This window comes from Symphalangus syndactylus, chromosome 15 (assembly GCF_028878055.3).
Source record: "Symphalangus syndactylus isolate Jambi chromosome 15, NHGRI_mSymSyn1-v2.1_pri, whole genome shotgun sequence".
NCBI classification, from domain to species: domain Eukaryota; kingdom Metazoa; phylum Chordata; class Mammalia; order Primates; family Hylobatidae; genus Symphalangus; species Symphalangus syndactylus.
Window position 1 is genome coordinate 100,645,224 of NC_072437.2, and position 25,229 is coordinate 100,670,452.

Sequence of the window (25,229 nt, forward strand, 5' to 3'; positions counted from 1 at the left end):
TCATGCACAAAAGTCCTGACCTCAGTGATTACCACTTCACTCTTGTAGCCAAAGGGAAATTCAGTTTCTTATGTATTTTATGTGTATATTTAGTAAAATATTCCTTTGTTTACTTCACTCTTTCCTCTGTTCCATTGGATAGTTTTTGTTACTACATATGAAATAATTAATTTTCAGTAGTGCTTCACCAGGTAAATTCAGTTTTCTCTGTAGCTTATAAAGGGGAACCATCCCTAAGGGACCAGGGGGCTTTAAGGAAAATCGAGTACATGCTCATAGGTTGAAAATGCAATTATCAAAAATTTTATTGAGGAAACTATGAGTGCCTAAACCTTGTTTATCTAAAAATAACACCAAGTTCCAGCTAATGAACATCATTATATCAATAGTAATATTATCATAATACAACCTAACTGGAAATCTTCCCTTCATTAATTATTGACTGTTCATATGTTCTTTTATTGCAGTAGTACACTGTTCTCATATAGCCACACTCATGAACAAAATATACATATGATGCTCAATGTTTCTGTATAATTTAGTCATTAATGGCACAAAGTTATAAAGACCAAAAAATAAACAAATGAAAAGAAAGCATATGATATCACACTCACCTTCCTAGTAGACATTGGAGGTATCATACATGAGATAATGAAAGTATAAGCTAGCAAATCCAAACAGACTTCAGTGTAGCATGACTACGTGCAACTGTGGAGACAGTAACATAGGTGGCTCCTGTCTGTTGAACTGGGTACTCTCCAAATACATTAGCCCTTCTTCATGAAAAGAAATGCTTTTATATACCAAACTGACGACATTCATTGGAACTCTTAGAGCAATCAGAATATACTGACTAAATAGGCATATCATAGGATAACATGAAGTTTTGATCATGCTTACAAACTATTAATAATAGTCGCATCTACAGTTACTCTTTTTTTATTATACTTTAAGTTCTAGGGTACATGTGCACAACGTGCAGGTTTGTTACGTATGTATACATGTGCCATGTTGGTGAGTTGCACCCATTAACTCGTCATTTACATTAGGTATATCTCCTAATGCTATCCCTCCTCCCTCCCCCCACCTCGGGACAGGCCCCAGTGTGTGATGTTCCCCACCCTGTGTCTAAGTGTTCTCATTGTTTAATTCCCACCTATGAGTGAGAACATGTGGTGTTTGGTTTTCTGTCCTTGCAATACTTTGCTCACAATGATGGTATCCAGTTTCATCCATGTCCCTACAAAAGATATGAACTCATCCATTTTTATGGCTGCATAGTATTCTATGGTGTATATGTGCCACATTTTCTTAATCCAGTCTGTCATTGATGGACATTTGGGTTGGTTCCAAGTCTTTGCTATTGTGAATAGTGCCGCAATAAACGTACGTGTGCATGTGTCTTCATAGCAGCATGATTTATAATCCTTCGGGAGTACGCCCAGTAATGGGATGGCTGGGTCAAATGGTATTTGTAGTTCTAGATCCTTGAGGAATTGCCACACTGTCTTCCACAATGGTTGAACTAGTTTACAGTCCCACCAACAGTGTAAAAGTGTTCCTATTTCTCCACATCCTCTCCAGCACCTGTTGTTTCCTGACTTTATTTAATGATGGCCATTCTAACTGGTGTGAGATGGTATCTCATTGTGGTTTTGATTTGCATTTCTGTGATGGCCAGTGATGATGAGCATTTTTTCATGTGTCTGTTGGCTGCATAAATGTCTTCTTTTGAGAAGTGTCTGTTCATATCCTTTGCCCACTTTTTGATGGGGTTGTTTGTTTGTTTCTTGTACATTTGTTTAAGTTCTTTGTAGATTCTGGATATTAGCCCTTTGTCAGATGAGTAGATTGCAAAAAATTTCCCCATTCTGTAGGTTGCCTGTTCACTCTGATGGTTGGTAGTTTCTTTTGCTGTGCAGAAGCTCTTTAGTTTAATTAGATCCCATTTGTCAATTTTGGCTTTTGTTGCCATTACTTTTGGTGTTTTAGTCATGAAGTCCTTGCCCATGCCTATGTCCTGAATGGTATTGCCTAGGTTTTCTTCTAGGGATTTTATGATTTTAGGTCTAACATTTAAGTCTTTAATCCATCTTGAATTAATTTTTGTATAAGATGTGAGGAAGGGATCCAGTTTCAGCTTTCTGCATATGGCTAGCCAGTTTTCCCAGCACCATTTATTAAATAGGGAATCCTTTCCCCATTTCTTGTTTTTGTCAGGTTTGTCAAAGATCAGATAGTTGTAGATGTGTGGTATTATTTCCAGAGGCTCTATTCTGTTCCATTGGTCTATATCTCTGTTTTGGTACCAGTACCATGCTGTTTTGGTTACTGTAGCCTTGTAGTATGGTTTGAAGTCAGGTAGCATGATGCCTCCAGCGTTGTTCTTTTGGCTTAGGATTGTCTTGGCCATGCAGGCTCTTTTTTGGTTCCATATGAACTTTAAAGTAGTTTTTCCAAATTCTGTGAAGGAAGTCATTGGTAGCTTGATGGGGATGGCATTGAATCTATAAATTACCTTGGGCAGTATGGCCATTTTCACAATACTGATTCTTCCTATCCATGAGCATGGAATGTTCTTCCATTTGTTTGTGTCCTCTTTTATTTCATTGAGCAGTGGTTTGTAGTTCTCTTTGAAGAGGTCCTTCACATCCCTTGTAAGTTGGATTCCTAGGTATTTTATTCTCTTTGAAGCAATTGTGAATGGGAGTTCACTCATGATTTGGCTCCCTGTTTGTCTGTTATTGGTGTATAGGAATGCTTGTGATTTTTGCACATTGATTTTGTATCCTGAGACTTTGCTGAAGTTGCTTATCAGCTTAAGGAGACTTTGGGCTGAGATGATGGGGTTTTCTAAATATACAATGATGTCATCTGCAAACAGGGACAATTTGACTTCCTCTTTTCCTAATTGAATACCCTTTATTTCTTTCTCTTGCCTTATTGCCCTGGCCAGAACTTCTAATACTATATCGAATAGGAGTGGTGAGAGAGGACATCCCTGTCTTGTGCCAGTTTTCAAAGGGAATGCTTCCAGTTTTTGCCCATTCAGTATGATAGTGAATGCTCTTATTATGTTGAGACATGTTATAAATTGCTCTAATTTTGAGACACATCCCATCAATACCTAGTTTAGTGAGAGTTTTTAGCTGTTGAATTTTGTCAAAGGCCTTTTCAGCATCTATTGAGATAATCATGTGGTTTTTGTCTTTGGTTTTGTTTATATGATGGATTACGTTTATTGATGTGGGTATGTTGAACCAGCCTTGCATCCCAGGGATGAAGACAACTTGATTGTGGTGGATAAGCTTTTTGATGTACTGCTGGATTTGGTTTGCCAGTATTTTACTGAGGATTTTTGCATCGATGTTCATCAGGGATATTGGTCTAAAATTCGCTTTTATTTGCTGTGTGTCTGCCAGGCTTTAGTATCAGGATGATGTTGGCCTCATAAAATGAATTAGGGAGGATTCCCTCTTTTTCTGTTGATTGGAATAGTTTCAGAAAGAATATTACCAGCTCCTCTTTGTACCTCTAGTAGAATTCGGCTGTGAATCTGTCTGGTCCTGGACTTTTTTTGGTTGGTAGGCTATTAATTATTGCCTCAGTTTCAGAACATGTTATTGGTCTATTCAGGGATTCAACTTCTTCCTGGTTTAGTCTTGGGCTGGTTTAGTCTCTGTCTGTTATTGGTGTATAAGAATGCTTGTGATTTTTGTACATTGATTTTGTATCCTGAGACTTTGCTGAAGTTGCTTATCAGCTTACGGAGATTTTGCGCTGAGACAATGGGGTTTTCTAGATATACAATCATGTCATCTGCAAACACGGACAATTTGACTTCCTCTTTTCCTAGTTGAATACCCTTTATTTCCTTCTCCTGCCTGATTGCCCTGGCCAGAACTTCCAACACTATGTTGAATAGGAATGGTGAGAGAGGGCATCCCTGCCAGTTTTCAAAGGGAATGCTTCCAGTTTTTGCCCATTGAGTATGATATCGGCTGTGGGTTTGTCATAGATAGCTCTTACTATTTTGAAATATGTCCCATCAATACCTAATTTATTGAGAGTTTTTAGCATGAAGGTTGTTGAATTTTGTGAAAGGCCTTTTCTGCATGTATTGAGATAATCATGTGGTTTTTGTCTTTGGTTCTGTTTATATGCTGGATTACATTTATTGATTTGCGTATGTTGAACCAGCCTTGCATCCCAGGGATGAAGCCCACTTGATCATGGTGGATAAGCTTTTTGATGTGCTGCTGGATTCAGTTTGCCAGTATTTTATTGAGGATTTTTGCATCAATGTTCATCAAGGGTATTGGTCTAAAATTCTCTTTTTTGGTTGTGTCTCTGCCAGGCTTTGGTATCAGGATGATGCTGGCCTCATAAAATGAGTTGGGGAGGATTCTCTCTTTTTCTATTGATGGGAATAGTTTCAGAAGGAATGGTACCAGCTCCTCCTTGTACCTCTGGTAGAATTCGGCTGTGAATCCATCTGGTCCTGGACTTTTTTGGTTGGTAAACTATTGATTATTGCCTCAATTTCAGAGCCTGTTATTGGTCTATTCAGAGATTCAACTTCTTCCTGGTTTAGTCTTGGGAGGATGTATGTGTCCAGGAATTTATCCATTTCTTCTAGATTTTCTAGTTTATTTGCGTAGAGGTATTTACAGTATTCTGTAATGGTAGTTTGTATTTCTGTGGGATCGGTGGTGATATCCCCTTTATCATTTTTTATTGCGTCTATTTGATTCTTCTCTCTTTTCTTCTTTATTAGTCTTGCTAGCAGTCTATCAATTTTGTTGATCTTTTCAAAAAACCAGCTCCTGGATTCATTGATTTTTTGAAGGTTTTTTGTGTCTCTGTTTCCTTCAGTTCTGCTCTGATCTTAGTTATTTCTTGCCTTCTGCTAGCTTTTGAATGTGTTTGCTCTTGCTTTTCTAGTTCTTTTAATTGTGATGTTAGAGTGTCAATTTTAGATCTTTCCTGCTTTCTCTTGTGGGCATTTAATGCTATAAATTTCCCTCTACACACTGCTCTAAATGTGTCCTAGAGATTCTGGTATGTTGTGTCTTTGTTCTCGTTGGTTTCAAAGAACATCTTTATTTCTGCCTTCATTTCGTTATGTACTCCGTAGTTATTCAGGAGCAGGTTGTTCGGTTTCCATGTAGTTGAGCGGTTTTGAGTGAGTTTCTTAATCCTGAGTTCTGGTTTGATTGCACTGTGGTCTGAGAGACAGTTTGTTATAATTTCTGTTCTTTTACATTTGCTGAGGAGTGCTTTACTTCCAACTATGTGGTCAATTTTGGAATAGGTGTGGTGTGGTGCTGAAAAGAATGTATATTCTGTTGATTTGGGGTGGAGAGTTCTGTAGACGTCTATTAGTTCTGTTTGGTGCAGAGCTGAGTTCAATTCCTGGGTATCGTTGTTAACTTTCTGTCTCGTTGATCTGTCTAATGTTGATAGTGGGGTGTTAAAGTCTCCCATTATTATTGTGTGGGAGTTTAAGTCTCTTTGTAGGTCACTAAGGACTTGCTTTATGAATCTGGGTGCTCCTGTATTGGGTGCATATATATTTAGGATAGTTAGCTCTTCTTGTTGAATTGATCCCTTTACCATTATGTAATGGCCTTCTTTGTCTCTTTTGATCTTTGTTGGTTTAAAGTCTGTTTTATCAGAGACTAGGATTGCAACCACTGCCTTTTTCTGTTTTCCATTTGTGTGATAGATCTTCCTCCATCCCTTTATTTTGAGCCTATGTGTGTCTCTGCATGTGAGATGGGTTTCCTGAATACAGCACACTGATGGGTCTTGACTCTTTATCCAATTTGCCAGTCTGTTTCTTTTAATTGGTGCATTTAGCCCATTTACATTCAAAGTTAATATCGTTATGTGTGAATTTGATCCTGTCATTATGATTTCAGCTGGCTATTTTGCTCATTAGTTCATGCAGTTTCTTCCTAACCTTGATGGTCTTTACAATTTGGCATGTTTTTGCAGTGGCTGGTACCGGTTGTTCCTTTCAATGTTTAGTGGTTTCTTCAGGAGCTCTTTTAGGGCAGGCCTGGTGGTGACAAAATCTCTCAGCATTTGCTTGTCTGTAAAGTATTTTATTTCTCCTTCACTTATGAAGCTTAGTTTGGCTGGACATGAAATTCTGGGTTGAAAATTCTTTTCTTTTTTTTTTTTTTTTCTACTTTTTTTTTTTTATTATACTTTAGGTTTTAGGGTACATATGCACAATGTGCAGGTTTGTTACATATGTATCCATGTGCCACTTTGATTTCCTGCACCCATTAACTCGTCATTTAGCATTAGGTATATCTCCTAATGCTGTCCCTCCCCCCTCCCCCAACCCGACAACAGTCGCCGGAGTGTGATGTTCCCCTTCCTGTGTCCATGAGTTCTCATTGTTCAATTCCCACGTATGAGTGAGAACATGCGGTGTTTGGTTTTTTCTCCTTGCGATAGTTTACTGAGAATGATGTTTTCCAGTTTCATTCATGTCCCTACAAAGGATATGAGCTCATCCTTTTTTATGGCTGCATAGTATTCCATGGTGTATATGTGCCACATTTTCTTAATCCAGTCTATTGTTGTTGGACATTTGGGTTGGTTCCAACTCTTTGCTATTGTGAATAGGGCCGCAATAAACATACGTGTGCATGTGTCTTTATAGCAGCATGATTTATAGTCCTTTGGGTATATACCCAGTAATGGGATGGCTGGGTCAAATGGTATTTCTAGTTCTAGATCCCTGAGGAATCGCCACACTGACTTCCACAATGGTTGAACTAGTTTACAGTCCCACCAACAGTGTAAAAGTGTTCCTATTTCTCCACATCCTCTCCAGCACCTGTTGTTTCCTGATTTTTTAATGATGGCCATTCTAACTGGTGTGAGATGGTATCTCATTGTGGTTTTGATTTGCAAAGAGGAAGTCAAATTGTCCCTGTTTGCAGATGACATGATTGTATATCTAGAAAACCCCATCGTCTCAGCCCAAAATCTCCTTAAGCTGATTGGCAACTTCAGCAAAGTCTCAGGATACAAAATCAATGTACAAAAATCACAAGCATTCCTGTACACCAATAACAGACAAACAGAGAGCCAAATCATGAGTGAACTCCCATTCACAATTGCTTCAAAGAGAATAAAATACCTAGGAATCCAACTTACAAGGGTTGTAAAGGACCTCTTCAAGGAGAACTACAAACCACTGCTCAATGAAATAAAAGAGGATACAAACAAATGGAAGAACATTCCATGCTCATGGGTAGGAAGAATCAATATCGTGAAAATGGCCATACTGCCCAAGGTAATTTATAGATTCAATGCCATCCCCATCAAGCTACCAATGACTTTCTTCACAGAATTGGAAAAATCTACTTTAAAGTTCATATGGAACCAAAAAAGAGCCCACATCGCCAAGTCAATCCTAAGCCAAAAGAACAAAGCTGGAGGCATCACCCTACCTGACTTCAAACTATACTACAAGGCTACAGTAACCAAGACAGCATGGTACTGGTACCACAACAGAGACATAGATCAATGGAACAGAACAGAGCCCTCAGAAATGATGCCGCATATCTACAACTATCTGATCTTTGACAAACCTGACAAAAACAAGAAATGGGGAAAGGATTCCCTATTTAATAAATGGTGCTGGGAAAACTGGCTAGCCATATGTAGAAAGCTGAAACTGGATCCCTTCCTTAAACCTTATACGAAAATTAATTCAAGATGGATTAAAGACTTAAATGTTACACCTAAAACCATTAAAATCCTACAAGAAAACCTAGGCAATACCATTCAGGACGTAGGCATGGGCAAGGACTTCATGTCTAAAACACCAAAAGCAATGGCAACAAAAGCCAAAATTGACAAATGGGATCTAATTAAACTAAAGAGCTTCTGCACAGCAAAAGAAACTACCATCAGAGTGAACAGGCAACCTACAGAATGGGAGAAAATTTTTGCAATCTACTCATCTGACAAAGGGCTAATATCCAGAATCTACAATGAACTCAAACATATTTACAAGAAAAAAAACAAACAACCCCATCAAAAAGTGGGCAAAGGACATGAACAGACACTTCTCAAAAGAAGACATTTATGCAGCCAAAAAACACATGAAGAAATGCTCATCATCACTGGCCATCAGAAAATTCTTTTCTTTAAGAATGTTGAATATTGGCCCCCACTGTCTTCTGGTTTGTAGAGTTTCTGCTGAGAAATCAGCTGTTAGTCTGATGGGATTCCGTTTGTGGGTAACCCGACCTTTCTCTCTGGCTGCCCTTAACATTTTTTCCTTCATTTCAACTTTGGTGAATCTGACAATTATGTATCTTGGGGTTGCTCTTCTCGAGGAGTATCTTTGTGGCATTCTCTGTATTTTCTGAATCTGAATGTTGGCCTGCCTTGCTAGATTGGGGAAGTTCTCCTGGATAATATCCTGCAGAGTGTTTTCCAACTTGGTTCCATTCTCCCTGTCACTTTCAGGTACACCAATCAGACGTAGATTTGGTCTTTTCACATAGTCCCATATTTCTTGGAGGCTTTGTTCATTTCTTTTTATTCTTTTTTCTCTAAACTTCTCTTCTTGCTTCATTTCATTCATTTTGTCTTACATCACTGATACCCTTTCTTCCAGTTGATCACACTGGCTATTGAGCCTTCTGCATTCGTCATGTAGTTCTTGTGCCTTGGTTTTCAGCTCCATCAGGTCCTTTAAGGACTTCTCTGCATTGGTTATTCTAGTTAACCATTCGTCTAACTTTTTTTTTCAAAGTTTTTAACTTCTTTGCCATTGGTTCGAACTTCCTCCTGTAGCTCGGAGTAGTTTGATCATCTGAAGCCTTCTTCTCTCAACTCGTCAAAGTCATTCTCCGTCCAGCTTTGTTCCATTGCTGGTGAGGAGCTGCGTTCCTTTGGAGGAGGAGAGGTGCTCTGATTTTTAGAGTTTCCAGTTTTTCTGCTCTGTTTTTTCCCCATCTTTGTGGTTTTATCTACGTTTGGTCTTTGACGATGCTGACATACAGATGGGTTTTTGGTGTGGATGTCCTTCCTGTTTGTTAGTTTTCCTTCTAACAGACAGGACCCTCAGCTGCAAGTCTGTTGGAGTTTGCTAGAGGTCCACTCCAGACCCTGTTTGCCTGGTTATCAGCAGCGGTGGCTGCAGAACAGCAGGTATTGGTGAACCACAAATGCTGCCTGATCGTTCCTTTGGAAGTTTTGTCTCAGAGGAGTACCCGGCCTGTGTGAGGTATCAGTCTGTCCCTACTGGGGGGTGCCTCCCAGTTAGGCTACTCGGGGGTCAGTGACCCACTTGAGGAGGCAGTCTGCCGGTTCTCAGATCTCAAGCTGTGTGCTGGGAGAACCACTACTCTCTTCAAAGCTGTCAGACAGGGACATTTAAGTCTGCAGAGGTTACTGCTGTCTTTTTGTTTGTGCCCTGACCCCAGAGGTGGTGCCTACAAAGGCAGGCAGGCCTCCTTGAGCTGTGGTGGGCTCCACCCAGTTCGAGCTCCCCAGCTGCTTTGTTTACCTAATCAAGTCTGGCAATGGTGGGCGCCCCTCCCCCAGCCTCACTGCCGCCTTTGATCTCAGACTGCTGTGCTAGCAATGAGCGAGACTCCGTGGGTGTAGGACCCTCTGAGCCAGGTGCAGGATATAATATCCTGGTGTGCCATTTTTTAAGGCCATTGGGAAAGCACAGTATTAGGGTGGGAGTGACCCAATTTTCCAGGTGCCGTCTGTCACCCCTTTCTTTGACTAGGAAAGGAGATTCCCTGACCCCTTGCACTTCCCGGGTGAGGCGATGCCTCGCCCTGCTTCGGCTTGCACACGGTGTGCTGCACCCACTTTCCTGCACCCACTGTCTGGCACACCCCAGTGAGATGAAGCCAGTACCTCAGTTGGAAATGCAGAAATCACCTGTCTTCTGTGTCGCTCACACTGGGAGCTGTAGACCGGAGCTGTTCCTATTCGGCTGTCTTGGCTCCTCCCCACCCCCCCACCATTATTTTTTCAGACATTGTTTCGGCTCTGCCGACTTTCTCCTCTCCTTCTAGGATTCCAGTGACACAAATGCTAAATGTTGTGCTCCACAGATCCCTAAGGCTCTGTTCACTTTTTCATCTATTTCCTTCTGTTATTCAGATTGCATAATTTCTATTATACTGTCTTCCAATTAAGTGATTCCTCCCTCTGTCCCTTCTGTTCTGCTGTTGAGCACATCTACTGAGCTTTTATTTTGGTTATTATATTTGTCAGTTCAAAAACTTCCATTTGGTTCTTCTTTACATCTTCTGTTTCTTTTCTGAGAGTTTCTATTTCTTTGCTAAGGGTTTTTTTTTCCATTCATTTCAAGCATTTTCATAATTGGGTATTGAGGTATATTTTCAATCATGGCTGCTTTAAATTCTCTGCCATTTCGATGTTGGCATTTTGGGTTGATCTTTTTACATTCCCTTGGAGATTTTCCAGGTTCTTAGTATGACAAGTGATTTTAGATTGAAACCTGGACCTTTTCTTATTTTTTTCTGAGATAATTTATTTTATTTAAACCTTCTATTTAGACTTTCTGTAACATTGCTTCATCTGGAAGTGGGAACACTGCCTTAAATCTGCTAGATGGTAGTAGAAATCTAAGTTCTTCACTTGGCCTCCATTGAAACCCAGTGAGTCGGAGCCTCTTCTTTACTGCTTGATGGGGGTGGGAGTTCCCGGTCCCCATGTGATGTCCACTGGTGGGCTGGCCTCATTGCTGTTCGTCAGCAGTGAGAGTCCTGACTCTGCAGTAGGCTTCCTCTGACACTACCCCAGTGGGGAGGGGGAGGGATGCCCCATTACTGTCCAATGGGAGGTGGAAATCCAACCTCTCCACATGGTCTCCACTGACTCCATGTGAGTGGGGCACCTTGTTACCAGCCAGCAGAGATGAAGTCCTGGCTGCCTACTTGGTGTTCTCTGATACCACCCAGCAAGGGTGTTGGGTATCTCATTACATCTTCATGAGGGTACATGTCTGGGTTTCACACCCATCCTTTGCTGGTGTAGGTCAGGTGGGGACACAATTTTTCTGTGATGTTTGGCTGGAGTATGGCAGTTGTCTAAAAGTTTTCTATCTTGCTAAACTGCTGTTTTTTTGATCCTTTGACTAGAGGGAGCAGGCTTTTGCTGGGGCTTTTTTGTTTGTTTGTTTGCACTCATTGGTCTATCTGGGCTGTTGGCCTGTCTGCCTCCAAGTGTGGGATATATGAAACAAAAAGAACTCATCAATATGTTGTTACTTAGGTCCTGGGGTCCTTAGCCAGTCTGCCTTCCCTCACCTTTCAGAGTCTTCTCTTTTTTAAAATCTATTTTAATAGGTTTCTGGGGAACAGGCGGTATTTAGTTATGTGAATAAGTTCTTTAAGTGGCGACTTCTGAGATTTTGGTGCACCCATCACCTGAGCAGTGTACCCTATACCCAATGTGTAGTCTTTTATTTCTCACCCACCTCCTACCCTTTCCCCTGAGTCCCCAAAGTGTGTGTGTGTGTGTGTGTGTGTGTGTATGTGTGTGTGTGTGTGTGTGTATACACATTTTCTTTATCCACTCACTGATTGATGGGTATTTGGGCTGGTTTCATATTTTTGCAATTGCAAATTGTGCTGCTATAAACATGCATGTGCAACTATCTTTTTTGTATAATGACTTCTTTTCCTCTGAGTAGATACCCAGGAGTGGGATTGCTGGATCAAATGGTAGCTCTACTTTTAGTTCTTGAAGGAATCTCCACACTGTTTTTCATTGTGGGTATACCACTTTGCATTCCCACCAACAGTGTAAAATGTTTACATTCTCACCACATCCACACCAACATCTATATTTTTTCATTTTTTGATTATGTTCATTCTTGGAGGAGCAAGATGGTATCACACTGTGGTTTTAATTTGCATTTCTCTGATAATTAATGACATTGAGCATTCTTTCATAGGTTTGTTGGCCATTTGTCTATCTTATTTTGAAAATTGTCTATTCATGTCCTTAGCCCACTTTTCGATGAGATTGTTTGTTTTGTTCTTGCTGATTTGTTTGGATTCCTTTTGCCCAATGTATAGATTACAAAAATTTTCTCCCACTTTGTGATTTGTCTGTTTACTCTACTGATTATTTCTTTTGCTGTGCAAAAGGAAGCTTTTTAGTTTAATTAAGTCCCATCTATTTATCCTTGTTTTTGTTGCGTTTACTTCTGGGTTCTTGGTCATGAAGTCTTTGCCTAAGCCAACGTCTAGAAGAGTTTTTCCAGTGTTACCTTCTAGAATTGGGGGTTTCAGGTCTTCAGAGTCTTCTTTTGTTTGTTTTATATATTCTTTCCAGAACTGTTCAGCTGCCCTGACAGAAGAATAGGGAAGAGTATGTCTATGGTTAGAAATTTTAGATAACATTAGCTCTCTGACCACTTTTGGTGAATTCAGTGACTTAATTTTAACATAATCTTAATGAAAATCAATATAGCATGATTATAGCATGATTTTAGCATGGTCTTCCTTAAATTACCGAGATTAGTTTGTATTTGTAAGGACAGAAATCATCCTATTTTAAATTAGAGAGATATACTATTTATTACTATTATTCATCAAGTAATCATTATTTAACAGAATTAAGTTATAATTATGATGTACAGGAAAGATAAGTGCATTAAAGCATACTTCAAAGACTTACAATTTTAGTTCTTTTTATATGCCCTTTATACTATCGGGTTTTCATAATGAAGTTATAGATAACAAAATTATATAGCCATAAAATCTAAAATGCTTTTCAAAATGAAATTATTTTTATCAATGACCATACATTGAAAAAAATCCATAGCTTTTTTTGAAATTAAAAAAAGTTTTCATTAATTCAATGAATATTTAGTAAAAACATACTGTGTGTGAGACATTGTGCTAGAAATATAATGATGAGCAAAACATACATAGGTCCTGCCTTAATCAGACTTAAAGTGTTCTACAGTAAAATATCAAAATACTTAATGAAATGAAATCTTCTAGGAAAGTATTTTATATGTTTTTATGAATAGTGCTGCTGTGGAAAATTAGAATATTATCTTTTGAGTGTATTACTCCACTACTAGATGCAGAAAAATTGACTTCTTAAGCAGTGGTATTTATTACTAATGTTTATTGAAATTAAATTGAAAACAAAAATTACATCATGAAATGTTTCATTGGCTGTATAATGGGCCTATTTCCATCATTTCTGAAATATCTCTTGGATTTTTAGTATTGGTTTAGAGTATAAAAGACAGTGATGGCCAATGTTGGCCGTGGCTATTAATGGTTTATATTAGTTGAAAGCTGTAAAATCATCCAAGAACTCTGTTAGCATTAGAATAATAATTTACCAAGACAATTACCACATACTGGAAATTTTTGCAGCTCTAATTCAGTATTATTAATAATGGATAAAATTGCATTTTTCTCAGGTTGCTGTGGGCAGCGGGGAATTATTTCAATGAATATTTCAGCACATTATTTTAATCATTTTTCCACCAAATCCAAGTGGGCAATATTTTATACTTCTTAATTCAGCCTACTAAGAAACCATGGTCATTAAATTGTAAACTATTTGTAGTGAGGTCTATTCTGTGATTTACAACCCTTGTTAAAAACAGTGTAAAAGAAAGCAAACTGTACCATTAATACTTGTAATTTGATGTTGCCTTTGTTACTAAACTCCACATGATTAATGCTTTTAGTAGAAAGAAGAAAGTTTTAAAAAATAGAAAGCAGAGCTGAGTGGTATAATACCTAAAATATGAGAATGTTATTATTTTAAGTCTTTTTCACTTGTAGAGGAAATATATATATATATATATGCATATATATACACAAATACAAGTGTAAAATATAAGTATCTCCAAAATTATCTTAATTTTTCAATGAGACCAACAAAATAACTTCAATTTTATGGAAAAATGTATTTCCAGTTATGCATTGTTATTAACAGGGATTACTTTTTTTCCCTCTACTCTTAGCCAATTGCATGATTTCTGGCGTTTGGATTACTGGGAAGATGATCTTCGTCGAAGGAGAAGATTTGTTCGCAATGCATTTGGCTCCACTCATGCTGAGGCATTGCTCAAAGCTGCAATAGAATATGGTTAGTACCAATGCTTCTTCCACAAAAATACTTCTGGATGTGAGGTGACTCCTTGTGTTTGAGAATTCCTTTTTTTTTTTTTCGCTAGTATTTAATGTTCTCCATGTCATGAGTCAGAAATATTTTGTTCTGCTTTATCCTTCAGCATCATTTAGGTTACTGTTAATCAACCCAATATTTCTCAGACTAGATATATTTTTATAGCCTTCAACTTATTTTTAAGAGATAAGTGGACTTCACATAGTTAGTTATTAACTAACATTCCTTTCATATATCCTAACACAAGAATAAAATCAATTTCTTTCTCGGTGTCTTTCAAACTTTAATGACCAAGACCCATAGTAAATACTGTGGTCCTGTACTCAGACTTATATATTTTATGGATAAATTTGTTTCTGTGTACACACTTATATATACTGCGTTAATATACATAAACACATGTAATATAGATACATATGTATACTGCGAGTATATGTTTATGTATGCATATACATATTGTTTATATAACTAAAAAAAGTTTTATTAATAACCTCTTTATATGATATTTTGTTTTAATCCCACCTATTCCTTTCAGTTTAATAAAATAGAACTTAAAATCTTGTTATAAGCTGCCAATTTAAATTTCCAATCCTCCAATGGACTACAAGTGAAGTTTGAAAAAGATGGTCTCCTACTTACAGTATCATTAATTATCACACTACAGTACAACTATACCCTAAATTGTTCTTTATAAATTGTACAATAAATCATAACTATCAAAATATTTTTGTAGTTTAATAAAATGCCGCTAGTTTAGATTGTTTTCTACGAAGAAGTATACTTAGGAACATTTGGTCTACTTGCCCATTTTTAAATGCTCTAACAAGTTTAAGTTTGTTGGGGTATATCAGAATTTTACAAACCACATTCACTAAGGAAATACCAGTAATGAACACTGTCTATGTATGTGTTATCCACTTTTGTTCTTCAATTACTTGTATTTTATTATATTAATTTTCTTTTATTTGGGAGTACTAAGTGAGCCATCTGTTTTTAAAATTTAAAAACAGTTGATAAATAGTATAATATCAAATCATAGTTTATATCATGTAATACCATTCATGTTCTTAATGAATTAAACAGGGAAATAATAAAAAGACAAAATGTGTAAAGCTTTTAAAATTTCTTTTCCCAGTAAGCTATGAATTGCTATAACTTAATAAGTGTCAAAATATCATTAAAAATAGATAAGGATTTCATATGAAACAGTTATACCTAAGATAAAAGTTATACAGTAACTTTATACAGTAAAAGTAACTATGGAAAAAATATACCGGAAAAAAATTATAGTTTGTCTTTTTTGAATAACTAAAAATAGCACCTAAGGATAATAGCCCTCTAAGGATTTGATACCAACTCAAAATTAGTTATCATTATGATCCTGTAGGAGAGAATCTTAGAAATATATGCCTACCTAGTAGTGGCATGCTTTATGATATGAGCTTAAAATTATTAATCCTTCATTTAATTTAACCAATAATTTAGACTTTTTCACCAGTTAATTCTGAATTTATCTCATTTGAAAGTAGAAACATATAAAGACAATTTGTAACAGAGTTTATACTACAGTGATACCATTAGTAATACTGAGTTGCCAAAGCTTTAATTGTACAGAATTCATATTATATTACATTCCACAATGTACAGATTACTTTTAAGAAAGGCTTTTTTAAGAAAAATGTTTGTATTTCTTCTTAAAAGTGAATACTTTGTGTGTTTAATTTGTAAAATAATTTCTAATAAACCAGTGTCAATGCCTATAAGAAACAAAATTTAAAATCTTTAAATAAAATCTTTTTCAAACTGATAGTCATATTTTAATAAAATAGTAACTATTGTTAATCAACCTAAAGTAAAAAATAATACCCTAATTTTGAAATAGATAAGAAGTGTGATACTAAATATTCTTTATATGTACTATATTTTAAAATACAGTATTTATGAATTTTCAATCTGGATCATAAGCAACGTTCAGAACCTATTATCTATCCCTCTTGAGTTGTGTTCTTTTATAAAAGAAAAGAGGAGTATGTTTTTATTATACCTGTTAAGAACAAAGATGACACATCTACACAGTAAAATATTCAGGGAATCGACATGGTACTATTGGAGTTACTCCATGGTCATTCTAAGGTCAGGGAGTGGAAGAATAAAGACAACGAAAACAATTTTATCTCCAAAAACAATTATCCTCTAACCTTCATCACAGTTCACAGGTCTATGGACTTTAGAACTGAGTGGAGAATCGGGAGTAAATACAGAGGATGTAGAGAAGGTGAGTGGGAAGCTCTCCCTGGAGTGATCTATACGTAGAAGTAGAGGGAAGAATCACAAATTGACGAGAGAAATTCAGTATTGTGCCTTCTTCCTACCTCTTAATGTGCACTCTAACCTATATAGAAAATATCTCTTCAGAAGAAATAGGAAGTACATGTCAATAAATATTACAAAGCACTTAATCCAGTAAATGTTGAAAAACTTAATTCAAAACAGATTTTGTACTGCCAAGGACCCAAAAGATAAGGAAAGACCGAGAAAATATTCCAAACTGGAGGAGACCAAAAAAGATAAGATAGATTATTACAGCACGTTTGTTTGTTTGTTTGTTTGTTTTTTGTGACGGAATTTCACTCTTGTTGCCCAGGCTGGAGTGCAATGGCGCGATCTCAGCTCACTTCAACCTTCACCTTCTGGGTTCAAGTGAATCTCCTGCTGGGATTACAGGCGCCTGCCACCACTCCCGGCTAACTCTTTTGTATTTTTAGGAGAGACAGGGCTTCACTATGTTGGCCAGGCTGGTCTTGAACTCCTGACCTCAGGTCATCCACCCACCTCGGTCTCCCAAAGTGCTGGGATTATAGGTGTGAGCCACCACGCCCGGCCTTAAAGCACATTTTTCTAGATGATTGCAGTTGGTAAAATTTGACTGGGGTCCATTATCTGGATGGCAGTATTGTTATCAATGCAAACTTCCAGAGTTGGAAGGTTGTTGGTGCTTAGACAGGAATCTTCTTGTTTTGAGAAATACAACGGAGTAGTTAGGGGTAATAGGGTGCCATACCTGCAACTTCTCAAAAGGTTTTCAAAAGATTAGTGATAATGGATATGTGCAGGAGTTGGGGGGGTGGGGTGGGGTGTAGATGTTTGTTAATATTGGGAAAGCCTGGATAAGGATAAAACTGGGAGTTTTGTACTATATTTGAAATGTTCCTGTTAGTTTGAAATTATTTCAGATTTTGTTTAAATGTTATCCCTGCAAGTTGAATTAAAAGAAAAAGCAATTTTAAAAAGTATGGAATAAATCATTTATCCATTGTAAATGAGCTCAGAAACCTTTTTCTTGTAATATTCGGTATTAGTGGGTTTGCAGTAAAAAATAAAAAAAAATCTCATGTACGTTGCTGAAACAATGTAAATGAGGATTGCTGGAAACAAGTCCTTTGCAAAACATTTTGCCAATGCACATCAAGAGCCTCAAAAATGCTGATAATCTTTGACCCAATAATTCCCCATCTAGGAACTTGACCCAAGGAAATGACTCAAAAGAGGGGGAAAAAAAAGCTATTTTAAAATATTCACCATCGTTTTATTTGGAAAATCTGAAAAGCAATATAATATTGTGGGAAAACTGGAAAGTTTGGTTTCAAAAAAAAAGAATGGACTCAAAAAAAAGAAAGAAAATAGATTTCGTATATTTTAAAGAAAGATTTTGTATATACAAATTGCCAGGACATCCATGTAAAAGTTAAAAAAAAAAATAGCCTGACGTCTGGATATTCCACCTGCCATTAAACATTTAAATGTGTTTAAGTATTTTGAAGTCTGGCAGTGTATAGACTAACATCCAAATGACTTAATGTTTTGGAGTTGCGTAGATGTAGATTAAGAATATATTGATAGCACAAACCTGCAAATTCTGACTAAGCTACTAGAATAAATTGAAATTCAACTGATCTCTTCCTCTATGTTAAATAATGACACTATTTCAATTTCCCTGTTGTTAAATTCTACTGTGAAGGCCGGGCGCAGTGGCTCACGCCTGTAATCCCAGCACTTTGGGAGGCCGAGGGGGGTGGATCATGAGGTCAGGAGATCAAGACCATCCTGGCTAACACGGTGAACCCCGTCTCTACTAAAAATACAAAAAAAATTAACCGGGCGTGGTGGCGGGCACCTGTAGTCCCAGCTACTCGGGAGGCTGAGGCAGGAGAATGGCATGAACCCGGGAGATGGAGCTTGCAGTGAGCCTAGATCGTGCCACTGCACTCCAGCCTGGGCGACAGAGCGAGACTCCATCTCAAAAAAAAAAAAATCTTCTGTGAAAGTTAAGTGCTAACCGTGTAGAATTTCTGCTGAAAACTTTGGTCAAAAAATTTTATATTGATCTACATGGTAACAACAAAAAAGATTTCAGGAACAAAAGAACATTTTATAGATGGAACTTTCAGAATGTCTAGAAGTATTTGAATTACTTATCAAAGTTTTCAGAATTTTCAACATGTTGTATACACTGGGAGAACAAGCTTAAATTACTTAGAAAGAAAATTTTTACATGACCATCAAAGCAATCCCTGGGATTTGAACCATTGATTTGGTCTTATCTATTAATGTAGTAAGTATACTGTAGTTCAAGAATATAAGCCTTTATTAGTGTAATAGAAGTGAAACTGATTTTGCAGACTTCATGTTTTAATAAAAATATCTTGAGTCATTTGATTTTTTCTGATATCCTAAATTCAACTAAACATTTTAAATTACAGTTACATTTTCATGTGATGAGAAGGAACATTTAGCCATCATTTGGATTTCATGACATTATTTTCAGGCAATTTATTTGGTGCCTCAAATATATTAATAATATATTAGCAGTGCTTTCTTTTAAATGAGCAAACAATCAGAATTGGATATAATTTCAAGGAAATAAAGGATAATAATTTTATTTCATATTCACTTTGAAAAGCTTTCCCTTCAATTTCATTATTAAAACTTGGTTGACCTTTTTCAGTTGGAAAATATCCTTTATACTGATGGAGTTTTTCATGCTTTTTTAGTAATACTAATGAGTTGAATAATTTATGAGGTTGTCATATGAAAAGATTTTGTGTGATTTGATATACTTTCAGCCTCTGGTGTTGGAATGTGATTAATGAAAACCTAGAGGCAGGTAGTTTTTTCCCTGATGGTTAGTGTTCTAATTTTGTGTGTATTTAATGTGTTATTTAGGTGTTTTCTAATAGTAAAATCTCATACAAGTGAAAATTTAATTGATTACCATCAATTTTATGGACTATAGCAATGGAACAGTATAAGGAAAATATTTTAAAACTCATAAACTCATCTTCTGATCTGCAGAATTCTTTTTCTTTTGAGCAAATTAGCTAATAGGGAAATGATTGAAAAAGGAGGGTTTTGTATATTGTTTATATATTAAAATAAAACCTAGACTAGTCAAATTCTGGTGCATTTCTAGCATGTCAATATTGTAGTTGTTGAAGAATGTACAAAATCTTAATAAGTTTGATTGTCTTTGTTGACTGTCAATTATTATTTAGGCCTCTGTTGCCCTTTCATAAAATTACAGTGGAACAATGTTTCATCAAAACCTAAGATTGCAAGCGCCTCCATGTCTGTGATCAAAGACAGCATCTTAAATAGGTCTGATCAGGCATCGTAGAAGAGAGCAGGCTGCTTCAGCCTGAGGAAAAAAAAAAAAAAAAAAACATGGAGCAAAAATGACAAAGTTAATCAGTCATTTCTTTAGCAATAAATAATAAGATATGCTGAGAACTGCAAATGAGAACATTCTTATGTTCCTCAGAGATGTGTCTGCTTAACACCTGATTTATCTAAGCTTGTGAAGCCATCAAGTTATGACCTTGATGAATAAAAAGCAGCTCTGTAATGAATCTGGAATTAAATTAGTTTTGATGGTATATGCATGGCTACTGTAATGTGCTACTTTCAGTCATCAAGAATAAGAAAGACAGTGAGAATAGAAAAATACTAAGACAGCTATACAATTGTTGAGAAAGAAGCTATCAAGTAATCTGACTTCATTTTTCAAAGACTTTATAGTTCTTATAACATGTGAGAGAGATGGCTTGATTTTGTAAAACCTAATAACCTATTGGTTGTGTTATGTAGAGACTGTAGTAAACATCTTCGGTATTGTTCATTGATAACTCCGTTTTAGTTGGTGTATTATTAATTGGATCTCCTTATTTGAAATGAAATAGGTAATCTGGTTATGGTTTAAATAATTTATTGAAAGTTAATGATGTACATTTTTAAAAAGAGAGAGAGAAAGACATGCAGGAAGTGTCTGTCAGCTCTTTTTGGTGTCAGTGTCATATTTTAGTATCATAGCCTTGTCTTCACCCTATAGTTTTTACAGTCTCTTAAAATAATTTAAATGGGTTATATAAAGGCTAAGTTACAAAATATTCTTATAAAATACATTTGACAGATACTATATAGCATGTTTCATATTAATAAATGTTCTAAGAGGCCACTTAGTTTTCTGTTGAAGGTTCAGATTGTAGATTTTAAACAGATTCAGAGGACTTGTGTAACTTTATTAATTTAAAAGCATTTATTGAATAACTTCTACATACTATGCACGTGCTAGCTGCTGGATTTGGAGATTGAGACAATCAGTTTCTTCCGTCTAACAGCACATAGTTTAGTGTAGTGATTCTCAACAGGGGCGGGGGTAGGAGTGCACTGCTGGCATCTAATTGGTAGAAACCAGGAATGCTGCCTAAAATATCCTACCACATACAGGAGAGCTCCCCACAACAATGACAACAGCAAAATTCCAGCCCGAAATATCAATAGTACCGAAGTTTGAATAACCCTAGTCCAGTGGAAAGGAATAAAGAAAATAAATGGTTATCATAGAGGGATGTAGTAGTTCCTAAAGGGGCACAGGGAGAGACAGTTATTACTGAGTCTGGTTGGAGTAGGCTTCGTACAAGTAAAGGCTTATGAATTGTCTCAAGACTTGATTATGAATTTACCAGGTTATCGGGGAGTAAAGGCAGAGGTGATAACAGAAATTACCATGGCATGGAGACATAAAGGACCCTTACTCCTTCGAATGGCCTTAATATTTGGCATTTGATGACAAGTCACTTCGTAAAGGTTTCAGAAAGTATTTTTATTTTAGATGTCTCATATTCCTAGATAAAAAAAAGCCATTTGAGGATAAGATATACTTAATGTAAATGACAAGTTAATGAGTGCAGCACACCAACATGGCACATGTATACATATGTAACAAACCTGCACGTTGTGCACATGTACCCTAGAACTTAAAGTATAATAAAAAATAAATAAATAAATAATTGAATTTGCATTTTAGAAAAAAAAAGAATCAGATCTTCTATCAGTTCCATTTGGAACATTCACATTAATACAATTCTTTGTGCTTATTACTCAGTTGCTATTTTTTATTTAATTTATAATTGTTTTTTTTTTTTTTTTTGAGACGGAGTTTCACTCTTGTTGCCCAGGCTGGAGTGCAATGATGCTATCTTGGCTCACTGCAACCCTCCCAGGTTCAAGCAATTCTCCGACCTCAGCCTCCTGAGTAGCTGAGATTACAGGCATGTGCCACCACGCGCAGCTAATTTTTGTATTTTTAGTAGAGACAGGGTTTCACTATGTAGGCCAGGCTGGTCTCAAACTCTTGACCTTAGGTGATCCACCCGTCTTGGCCTCCCAAAGTGCTGGGATTACAGGCATGAGCTACCACGCCCAGCCTGATAACTGATTAATTTTAAGGTATACAAACAGATTTTAACCACACCATTCATCACTTTGGGTAACAACATTGAAGGATGGATTTTCTATAAACTAGGTCTAGAAGGATGGTATTTCCAAATCATTTCTGACTGTCATGGAACTAATTTAGATCATTGTTCAGAATCTTGCTTCTTTTAGACTAATTTTTGGTAAAGTGTACACACGATCACATTTATAAGTGATTACAATATACAATTGTAATATTTTCATCAAAGTATATTAAAAATGTTATGGGAGCTCAGTAAAGAGGGTTACCTAACTGAAGAAATATATTTTAGCTGGAGTCGAAAGGATGAATGGAAGTCTTCCCAAGCCAATGTGTGGGAGAGTGGCATTGTGGAAAAAGGGACCACATAATACAACATAATGTGTTCAAGGAATGGAAAATGGTACTAAATGATGGAACACAGGATAGTGTGGGGAAATGGTATGAAGATGAGGCTGAAACACAGTGGTGGCCCTGCTGTGAAGGGGATTGTCGTTAAACAATTTTTATTTGGAAAATGACAAACCATAGAAATTAGGTGACATGCTAAACAATAAGTGATAGATAGAGCTAAAACTCAACCCAAATACCAGTCTCTTACTCTACAGTGTGTTGTGGTAAATACATTTGGAATTTCCTTAACTGTGAGGGCATTACCGAACATTTCCCTGCTGTAAAGTTTACCTGCTAATATTTGGTTGGCACTTACAGCCTATCGTCTATAAAGATACATCAGAACGGATTAACTTAGTATCATTCCCAGGATATGTATTCTATGCCATTTAGGAAAACATTTTTAAATGTTTTGGTGTTTTAAAAAGTGCTTTTAGGTAATCTGTATCAGCACCATCACTTAGGTATTTCATTTTTTAATAATTAAAGAGACTTAAAATTATTTCTTTCTTCCATGTCTCTGGGCCAATTGTTTACCTGTCTCAAAAATCTCCTACCTCCATTTTCCATCATCTCACACTTTTAAAGTGAATTGTCCACATTGGACTTTGTGATATACTTAAGACACCAACCCTCTCATGGAAAACCAGCCCATATTTATTGTCTCCATTTATTTTCCTTAAATTGTCTATACAAACATGATTTTCTCCCTCACATTTTTAAAATTCTTACTGTAAATTCTCCATTGAAAATTCTAATCTCTAGTAATCTGATTTCTGGTTGTTAATGCTGTGTAGAGCAAAACCACCATTCATTTTTGGCATAATGTGATTAAAATATAATATAAATGCTAACTCGCATGACCTATCAAAGCCTATATGTTTGGGATATGCCATATCCCAAATGAAGGCCATGTTGTCATTAATGCCACCTTAATTCTTTGACTTCTTGCTGGCTCCTTCCCCTACCTTCATGACCCAGGCCACCTTCACAAAAACTGCTGCTCCATCACAATGATCAATTAGGGAATTGTCAGGTTTGTAAATTTACTAAATGTGCCATGGAGATACCAAAATCACTAAATGATTGGATTGAGATCAAAAACTGAGAATATTGTCTTAGTGCATATGCTATCTGCAAGATGGAAAAATGAACTTGTCTCCTATTTGAAAATACATGGAATGGAAAAGGTTTAAAACTCTAGTAAAGAAGGAATGCTAGTTGCGAAAAACAAAAAGAAGACACTGAGGTAATGTCACTTGCTGTGCGAGAAAGTCTCCCCACCCTCCCAGCCCACTCTCAAGTTGTCCAGTTAATCTTTCTTTTCATTCTAATAGTTGCCAAACTTTCTAACTCACATTCTGCTGCTCACTAGCCATCTACCCGTCTTGGTACATGATGCAGGTTCCTTTCCTTTGTGCCTCCCTCCCTGCCTGCCTCCTTTTCTTGCTTTCTTTCAGAAAAACATATGTTCATTACAGGAAATACCAAAAAAAAGTGCCAAAAAAATTTAAAGAAGTCATCCACATAAAGATAGCTGTCTTTATCATTTTCATGTATTTATTTCATGTTAGTCATTTTCTGTGTGTATTTTATCATAGGGACCAAATGCTATGCAATGTATTCATACTGTCACAAAGATGAATAGTGCATCATCTCTGCTCTTTATGATATTTAGAGAGTTCCAAAAGACCCAAGTCTTCTATATGTTTTATTACGTTTTTTCACAAGCAAAATGTGCCCTGCGATTTTTAATATAATGAAATCTCATTTTAAATAATTAAAAATCTTAACTTCATGGCTAATCAAAATCCTATCAAGTAATATCTAGTCTAAAATGTGGAGAGAGTCTGCGTTTACCATCATGTATATTCTTAAAATATGGTTTATCAAATTTTCTTTAGAAAGCATAGAATGCAGTTTTCTACATTGCCTCCATTAAGAAGATTATTAAGTCAACATTTCATACTTATATAGTGCTTCACTTAAATTCAATAATATTTTCTTGCACTTTTTTAATTGCATTTCTCTGTTTAAAAATGCTGTTTATGAATTTTCCGTTTGTTGGTCTGCTCTAAAAAATATTGCTTACCTATGAATATTTTGAATTAGGAATAAATGAAATTCCATTTTTGCTGTCAGAACCAAATTGTAAAAATGCATTGCATGTCTTTGAAAATCAGTATACTCTATTAGCAGGCCTGTCAATATAAAAAGTGCATTCCATTTCCACCTCTTGCTCTAATAACCTTTTCTGTGTTACTCTGAGGCAGTTCACATAATCAGAGTGTATTGTCAGCTTACTGGAGTTGGGGAAGCATGAAATGAAAATCACGTTAATATTGATCCAATTCTTTTGCTTGCAAGTGTCCTTGATGTCCTTTTCCAGTGAGCAATAACTGTTGGTGTTAGGTAGCCATTTTCTTCTCTTCTTTCTTAAATTCCAGTAAATTGTTTACAAGCATAACTAATTTGAATAAAAATTTAACACTTGGAATAATTTCCATGTGTTAATTCCCAGATTGCTAATGCTGCACATTTACTATACCACTGAACTGTTTTCCCCCAGCTTTTCAAAACACAGCCTACCTAAAGACGTAGTATTTATATCTAGTTTAAAATAAAAGTCTGTACAAGTTCCTTTTTGGTAAAATTACATAAGATGCTGTACTCTGACTTTTATGTAATATAGTCATGTGCTAACATGGACCATAAGTGCCATGAATTATTGATCCATGTAAGGAATAGCATTTTTGAACCAAGTTTATTATAAATTTGAAGCTGGTGTCTTGGGTTTTTAATTTTATAGTGGTATAGATATCTTTTTTGGATTATTCAATATATTCTCTGTCAA

General features: G+C 36.4%; 1 protein-coding gene across 7 annotated transcripts in view; it reads left to right on the forward strand.

Moving 5' to 3' along the window:
- Positions 1-25,229, forward strand: part of NBEA (neurobeachin) — a 731,576-nt gene that overhangs the window by 474,198 nt on the left and 232,149 nt on the right. For all 7 annotated transcript variants that reach the window (XM_055244143.2, XM_055244145.2, XM_063619313.1 and 4 more), the window contains one exon: positions 14,027-14,151. In XM_055244143.2, coding sequence (XP_055100118.2) covers positions 14,027-14,151 — 125 coding nt within the window. The remainder of the gene's footprint in view (positions 1-14,026; positions 14,152-25,229) is intronic.